The 8,726-nt window shown below is 32.3% G+C and overlaps 2 protein-coding genes across 3 annotated transcripts in view; both read right to left on the reverse strand.

The window, feature by feature from the left end:
* The window catches only part of LOAG_17823, a gene marked incomplete at its 3' end in the record, with an annotated part of 12,213 nt that extends 7,295 nt beyond the window's left edge, over positions 1–4,918 (reverse strand). For both annotated transcript variants that reach the window (XM_020450486.1, XM_020450487.1), the window contains exons 1-5: positions 4,799–4,918; positions 4,284–4,474; positions 3,294–3,503; positions 1,983–2,090; positions 1,255–1,508 (exon numbers count right to left, since the gene is read on the reverse strand). In XM_020450486.1, the coding sequence (XP_020305836.1) occupies positions 1,255–1,508; positions 1,983–2,090; positions 3,294–3,503; positions 4,284–4,474; positions 4,799–4,820 (785 nt within the window). In that variant the 5' untranslated portion in view covers positions 4,821–4,918. The remainder of the gene's footprint in view (positions 1–1,254; positions 1,509–1,982; positions 2,091–3,293; positions 3,504–4,283; positions 4,475–4,798) is intronic.
* Positions 4,919–7,696: 2,778 nt separating this feature from the next.
* LOAG_10323 (cysteine-rich hydrophobic 1 protein) overlaps positions 7,697–8,726 on the reverse strand; it is a gene marked incomplete at its 5' end in the record, with an annotated part of 2,052 nt that continues 1,022 nt past the window's right edge. The window contains 2 exons of the mRNA XM_020448138.1: positions 7,697–7,949; positions 8,500–8,710. Of these exons, the coding sequence (XP_020301690.1) occupies positions 7,779–7,949; positions 8,500–8,710 (382 nt within the window). The 3' untranslated portion in view covers positions 7,697–7,778. The remainder of the gene's footprint in view (positions 7,950–8,499; positions 8,711–8,726) is intronic.

An 8,726-nucleotide genomic window follows, 5' to 3' on the forward strand; every position in this document is an offset into this window, starting at 1 on the left:
AAACAGAACAAAAAAGATACTTCAGCTCGAATTTTGGCTTGCCATCTCTTTTCCTCCTATAGGCAGAGAGATGAGAAAAAAGTGGGGAGATGAAAATAAAAAACTTTTTAATTTGAATTTAAATGAATCATTGACTTAAATGGAATTTATACAAAATTGAAGTTATCGGTCTTTGATCAACAGATGATTTGGAACGATTTGCCTCCATCTTCAACAGTGTTATATTAGAAGAAATCACTCGTTCGTGTCATGCATCTTTCCGTATGGCACGATCACATCACTGACTTGCCATCATTAACAACTAACTCGTGAAGGGCATTATTTCTCATTCTCTTCGCTCATTCATTCATCTTGGTACACATGCTCAGCTATTCGCAAAATACTACAATCCCACTCCTACCCGTTATCAAAAATATTTCTGTAAATAATGCTTTTATTTCAAAAGAAAAAATTTCATCCACTTTCAACTTAAAATCAAGTATCAAGTAAATAGCAAAAGAAATGGTAGTTTTTTTTTTTTTTTAAAAAGGTAAGGAAATAACCACTGTTAAAAAAAACACAAGAAACAAAGTAACTGAACAAAATTATCGCCAGAATGTGAACATCAAACTACTGATGAGACGTGCGCTTCAAAAAAGCTGCAAATGTTGATAATAAATTCGTCAAATATCATTGAATCAGATGAAAAGAGTCAAAAAAATTGCTTATAAATTAACAAAGTGAATAGAGGTAATTCAATGAGATGCTTGAAAAATGAACATTATCTTTGATGGCAAAAGACCGAAGGTTTTCATTTAAACTGTGAGTCGCTCGAGTGAAATGCTCTCTTTTGCTTTACTGGAAGCAGAAGATGTAAATAGCAGTAATAAGAAAGCTCTATAAATTCAGCGATTTTCATATATAAATGTGTATTTTGTACAGCACAGATCAGATAAAACAATAGTTTAAAAACTCTAATTTGAAACAAAAAAGAAAGTCCAAGGCGTACCATTTGTCACTGTTATGCATTTACATTCCTAACCTTTCGCCTCTAAACAGTGAAAAAGGATAGTAGTGGACATATTGTTAGTCAAGCTAAGAATGCACAGATCCCAACAGAAGTAGGAAATTTTTCTCCCGAATTTTTTAGATATTTTCGTTCTTTCCCTAACTCTAAAATTAGGTAAATTTAACCTGAGATAGTCTACCATTTAATTATTCTTTACAAGACAGTGAACCACAAATCATTTTAAAAAAACTGGCACAGCAACGTACCTCTTTCGGCTATCATTGCTATCATTTTGACTGAAAGCTAATTTACGTGTCTCAACAATACTCATCGGTAATTTCCCAGGCGTAGCATTCTGCCGTCGACAAAATTCGTCGATATGACGATACGGACGGCGATAACCATTCAGAGCACAGCTGATACGAAGATACGATGGTACACGATTGATCACATCAAAGTTATCTTCTGGGTGAATACCGCTTGTATTCATAGACAGTGCAGTTACACTCCTTTCCATTTCCTGTGTGGAGAATGAAAAATGAAAACATGAAATAAAACAATTATGCCAGTAACAAATTCTATTACTAGTGGCTGCAAGTATTACTTTAATAGCTGAATTATTTGAACAACTGTCTTTTTTTATTTTCAAAGATGACATGAAATTTTGCTTCGTAGTTAGCGGAAAAAGTTCCCACACGCGCATTAGAAGTAATAAAGCAGAACCTAACCAATAAGTACGAAGCATAATTCTCAAAGCATTAACTTTATTACAAAGAAAAAGGATATGCGAATTTCGATATAAATTTGTATTTACATAAATTTTGCTTTAATCAGCAAACAGTATCCTAAACTGAACTGGCACAACCAGAATCAAACATCTGAAGTTGTTAAAAAATATCATGATCATTTTTGATGACTGCCAACAATACAATAAAGGCAAAAGATAGAGAGGATGAAGAGTACTTACAACAAAGTCAAATCAGCTGAAAATTACTTGGTCTTTTCGAAGGGTTATAAGACGCAGATCATTTTCTGATACGGTTGGCCTGGAGAGTACGTCTCCAGAATTGTAGGCTGTTGAGAGAGTTGAAGTTGAGAAAACCTAAAATTTTAATCTTCCAAATCACTTCTATCGTAGTATAAATTTACCTGACAGTTACAAATTAGAACGTTATTCTCATCAAATAATTTAATGTTTTGTTCGGAAAATAAATTTTAAAAAAATCTGGAGGGGGTGCTTTACACTTGAACAGGATTTTACTCATCAACTAAGTAATATTAGATAGGCATAATTAGGCTGAAAAGTGCCCATAATCTGTAATGATAGTCGCATATTCGCAAAATTAACGTAGGCTATCCTCGAGGGAAATATAAAACATCTGAAGGGAATTAAGGAAGGTTCGACAAGTAGCCGAAAGAATTACTCCATGAAAATCAAATATTTAAACAATGCCTAACTTCATAAGGCATAATTAGACTGAAAAATGATAAAATTTAAGTTGAGCTCAGCGGAAAGGACACAATTATTTAAGTGTGGAGAATATATTAAAACATAATCATTAAATTTTGTATACATTATCTGCTGGAAAGCTAGAAATGCAGAATGAATTACATTGTTAATTTCGATTTTCATCGTTAATTTCTGCTATCGCTATTATATTTGCTAAAACTCGCAGTCCACTATTTTTGCTCTACTTCTTAGTGTATCCAACAGTTTTTATTTTTTTCATGTCTTTTATTTATTTATTTTTGTTTTTTCCCATGACAAACAGCGTACAGAGCAGAAAAACAAAAGGTAAAAAAGTACCCAACTAAAACTAATCAAAACAGAACAAGAAACGATATTGGGGAAAAAAACATTATTTGCACTAGGTTTTTTTGAAAAGAAATTTCTCAGAAAAGTAAAGCATCACATCCATATTTTATTGCATATGAATATAATAAAAGGAAAAATTGCCAAAATTCTATCGCCTATTTCTAAGTAAGATCTCTGAATCTATATTTCTTTTTTTTTGCAATGATGATCATGAGGAAAAAGCATTCCTGAACTCATCTTCGAATATCCAGTGAAAAAATGTTAACTACTCCAACTCTTTCAGTAAGTCCTAATATTTTTAAACCAATAATTCAAAGAATATGAACAAGGCTGCTTATTTATACCATATAAATAAGAGTCTTATTTCAACCAAGAAAATAAACAGCTGCAGATGTGACGATTGACGTAACATGAAATAATAACAAATGTACATCACTGACATTATATTCCAAAAGGTAAATTAAAATGGAAATTATGAAAAAAACCCACAGTATCGTGGCTGCCATTGAGCTCATTCCGGCCAGGTTGGGAATAATCATGGGCGTTTCGATCGACGGAAGATGTTTCACGAGTTTTGCGGCTCATTGACAATCGATGAATGATGCGAAAAAACGGTGATGAATGTCGTTTTGCCTTCGGTGGTGACGAAATGTGCAATTCATTCTCGGCATTCAATTCGCTATTCTTAACACTTGCCCCCTACATCAAATAATATTTTGCTTTGGCGGTAACAATGCTCTGTTCTTACAAAGGAGACAAAGAAAATGAATGCAACCTAACTATAAAGGTTACTGTCTAAACTTTTTCTTTTGAAATACGAATAAATAAATACTGGAACCATATGTATTCTCAAATAAACATGCAATTCTTGACTTGACTAAATGACATGGTATGATTAAGTAATCGAGCAGTTATGTTAGTGGTAATAACAAAAGAAATTATACATTGCATTCGAAGAGAAAAAATACGACGACAGTTCAACATTCATAACATATTTATAACATATTTTTTCACAGTTATCAATCAAGTGATTAATTATCTCTCCGATCACTCCTCATTTCCCAGCTATCACTATGGTATCAGTTCATATTAACATATTGGATATTGGAATTCATATTGGAACTTATACTTTTGTAGTTTTGTCATCCCTTTAACCACAAACTGCAATTGTTTACTGCTTTTTTCAACTTCCCGCAACATTAGCTTTGGATTACTTCTTCCCCATCTCTTCTAGACCATAATGTCGTTTTGCTGGAAATCTCAGGTTTAACTACAGTAGCAGCAAGCCTTACCACCCATATATTTTTGGAAAACAATGATGTATTGGAATCATATAAATCAGATGAAATGACACTTCTTATTTTTGTTATGATTTACAAATGTACTTAAATATGATATGCTGCATGTACTCCCACTATTCTTTTGAGTGTTAATTAATACCTATGACCAATTATCACGCCCAAACATTTGAACACTTACATTTTTTATGGGAGAAGTGGGAGAACCAGGCTGAATAGGACAGGGAGCAACGGCATCATCCGACAAGTACATCTGGGGTTTTGCTGGATCTCGTGGGCTTTTGCTGCGCTGTCTTATTGAACCGATCCTCGAGAAGAAATGCCCAATCGCTGATGGTCGCATTTTAGGCTCGGCTGTATATTTTCCCATAACTACAATAAAATTCTTGTTTCATCAATACGATCACGTCATGAACCAATCAAATTCAATCAAAATTTGATTTTAGAAGTTCTTTGGATTTACTTCCGTGGACATTTTTAAAAAAAAAAAGGATGAAAATTTAATGTAGAGGAGTACAAATTTTTTCTCAAAATCTCGAGCTATTATTAATAGACTGAATGAAAAAAAATCGGACAACAAAGTGAAAAATTGAAGGTCCAACAATTTTTATTAAAATAAAGCAAAGCAACTAAGCAAAAAAAAGTGATAATGGCAATTCTAAGATTTAAATTGAAATTTGACAAAATATTTGATACCTTGTGCAGATGGCATTGACATCTTTTTTTTTCAATCAGTACCAACCAAAGGTTACAGTACGCCACGTGCGCCTTTTAAAATTTATCCTAGTGAAGTCGGAATTGCAAATTAACTTAAACAATCAAACACAATTCATTTAACTTTACCGGTATTTGCAACGAATTTTTTAGATAAAAATAAACAAAAATAACTATCCGCTTAACTACTGATTCGTATCACCGCTAAATAACCCTGCGAAATAATCGATGAAAACTGAGCAAGTTATACAATCTCAAACAACTGACAGCAGACGGTGTATTAGACATCAAAGTTACACATCTCTACAGAAATCCGCCTGTGTCTATGAATGAAACTCTTTTTCTCGCAGTTAATATCACTGATAATTGGAATGATTAAACGATCATATTATGATCAAATAATCATAACAAATGTTCATTCATATTATAAGTTTCATATGTCTTCCTTTTTTTGTTTCTCTCTCTCTCTCTCAGTCATTGTTGTAAAAATTAATAAATATTATTTCATCGTTATTCTCCATCTTTTGTACCACCATTTATTTGGTTACATATCATCCACTTCCTTTAAGTCAGGCACAATTCAATATGCCATCTTAATTGGTTTTCAAATCTTCCTAATTCCTCTATACCAATTATGTTACTGCAAAAATAGTACATACGTCAAGCAGTACACATTTATACTATCACGTATACGTATATGTAATCTATCACATATATCTTGCTTATGATTATAATATACGAGAATGATACCGTTTTTCCTAACCTGTATGTAACATCGGACATTAACCATTAAACGGTCATGAGAAATCAGCTCTTTAAAATCAGTCGAATTATTATTCTTTTATGCATTCCATTCGGACATGAAACATGGATAAAACGAGGAAATACATTCGTGAACAACGTCACCCTGCCTTTCTACAGTACCACCCATATTCTGTTATCATTCTACCGCTCATATTTACATCCACTTAATATTTTTTCTTTTTTTAATTCAAGTTACATATTGTGAAAACTTCTGAGGATAATCAGATCAGAGCTTGGTCAAAAAAGAATCGGCAATCATTTATTTCGATCCCAAGTAACTTTTGAGTGGATGCCTGAAACGATCATAATAAACTACCGTCATTTATGTTGAACCAATCCGAAACATTTCATGATAACATGAAGTTTATGTTTTAGAATGCTATCCTTAGTAGTGATAGCGACCTAGGAAATTACAGAAAACATACGTAACTTTTTGTCCTCCTTTTTTCAGCGCTAAATAAAAGCATTTTAAAGGAAAAGGACAGAAGGAATAAGGACAAAATGGATGGAAGAACAGTGTAAGTAATGGTAACTTTTAATTTCAAATAAATGAAAATAATTACAAAACACTGAAACAAACGTTCCGGAAAGAGAAAGATAAAAACCACAATAGAACGGAAACTTTTTTACAATTAACTATACAACACGTCAAACAACAACAAAGTGTACGTTAAACTATGATACAAGAAATCATTTCGTTCACTTTACAGATATACAGCAATTTGTTAAAAAGAGTCTTCTGTACAAGTACATACCCCTGAGTTGAAATGTCTACACTTGATTGCAGCTTAACATACTTTCCAATTTATTTACATTTGGAAGCGAAAAGAACAATTTCCTCTAAAATACACGCATTTCCATTTCTTTCAATATATATTTGCATGCTGTGATAACAGTCCACAGCAGAATACATTGCTTCTATTATGTAAAAGCAGCAACATAAAGTGGAAGTAAATTTTCAAAAAAAAGAAAACTAAAGAAAGCTTAGCCTGTATTAAACGAATTTATGAAAAAAAGTGAAAAGAAAAAACTCATTCTGAATGAAAGGATACATTAGCTATTTACATCATGATAATTTTGAACAATTTTTTGAAGCCAGATTTTTCTTTTTTTTCTTATTAAGATAAGCAGTTTATAAACATCATTCATAGCTGACAAGTAAGTAACACACTTGAACACTTTTGAAAAATAGACAATATTTCTAAATAAACGTTCTAAAAAAAGGATATTTATAGCCAGTGATTTTCAGACAGGAATCTTAAAAACCATTATAAAAACTAAAATACAACTGCTGAAATCATTTAAAATAATAATGAAAAAAGAAAACCGAAAAACTGAACAGTAAAATGGAAAAAGTAAACAAATAAAATAAAACTAAAATAAGAGCGAACGAAATAAACACAATATTGAAAAAGAGCAGTAAAAATTCAAAACAGCAAAATAACTGTGACAAAAAATAGCCAATTCATTCACATAAGATCATAATTAAAAAAAAAGAAAAATACGAAAAATATGAAAACTTTTGGAGCGAATCATGCGAAAAAAATGTTTGCAGAAGACCAATATGCATTTAAATTTGATAAGCTTTTTATACAATATTCTTAGAGTCCACTGATCGAACAAATTCATTTGTTTTAACTGTAAATTATTTGTTTGGCAAACAATAAATCGAGTTTGAAATCCTCTTACTATATTCACCCCGTCGAACTCTAAGTTCAAAACAGATTCATCGGTAACACATGTAATTTCGAATGCTCTGTAAAAGTATTGTGAGTTGGAAACAAATCCATCATTTCTGATGAAATAACTACTTGAAGATTGAAAAATCAGATAAATTTAATAGGTGGAAAATAATCAGAATAAAAAAAAAAAAAAATCAGATAAATTTAGAGGTGGGAAATGATCTTCCAGTCCCAATGAACCAGTGGGGTTAAGCCGCATACATATAACCATCTCGCCTTTAAACTTGCAAATTCGTCTAGGCATCAAGTATTGCTGCATTCTTTCAGGCGAAAAAATTAGTGGTTGCTAAACAAAATGCTCATTAAGAAAAACAGTACTTCGTAATAAATGTGCTTCATCTATTGCACAGGAATTTTAATTTTTTTTTAACGCAATTGCGCTACTTACCTTGCTTGGAAAGACAAAAGTGTTGATACTAATCTGGCAATAAAAGAAGGGTTTTTGGAAGAATTTCTAATAGTAAGACATATTCCGTCATGCTATAATTAACTTCGATCGGTCGCCTTACTAGTCGCCAGTGCAAGCCCAATTTGTTATACAGCGTTTGATTTTCATGATCCAATAATTTCTCTAATGCATGTACCGTCTGAAAAGAAGAGGAAAGAAAAACAGTATAGAATGTTAGGAATATTACTATATAACGGAAGATACTGTTTGAAAAAAAAGTGAAACGCTGTCTGAAATTTATTCAACGATACTTCTGCAAAGAAACTGTAGGAAAACAAGCTTTGCGAATCTGCAGACTTAAAGCTATCTCTGCCAAAACATTATTTTTTCAAAGGCAGCAAAAAGTACATTAGCACTGTTTAGTTTCTTCAGATGAAGCTGACGCAAGAACTGACTGATATGAATATATGTGAATCAAGAAAGTTATTTCACACATAAGGTTATATTAGTAACATGCATAAATCTTTATCAGCTTTTCAAAAGTAACGATGTGATGTGCAATCACGTTTTTTACTTTTTCCATCTGTACAAAAAATTAGAATGGCTCAACGTCCCAAGTCTACATTAATTCAGTAAGAATTAAATAGTAGTCAGCCTTAAGTAATTCATAAATCTTCACCAATTCATAAAATGCTTTCAAAAGCAACGTTGTTATGTATAATCACATTTTAAGCTATACTCAAACTTACGCGTTTGTTCAAACAAACAACGGGCCATAATGAGCAGCCGACGGTACAGCAGCAAAAGAGCAATCCACAAACGAGCCAACGAACGTTTCCTGACATGCTCCTTGCCAATACACTATTAATTCTCCGCATCGTATCGGCTAGCTCTTCTGGTGCTAAACGACCAGTTAATACGGTTGGAAATTCGGTATCGAATCGAGAGCTCAGACCAAACCTTAAACCATACATGC

This window comes from Loa loa (genome assembly GCF_000183805.2).
Source record: "Loa loa unplaced genomic scaffold supercont3.133, whole genome shotgun sequence".
NCBI classification, from domain to species: domain Eukaryota; kingdom Metazoa; phylum Nematoda; class Chromadorea; order Rhabditida; family Onchocercidae; genus Loa; species Loa loa.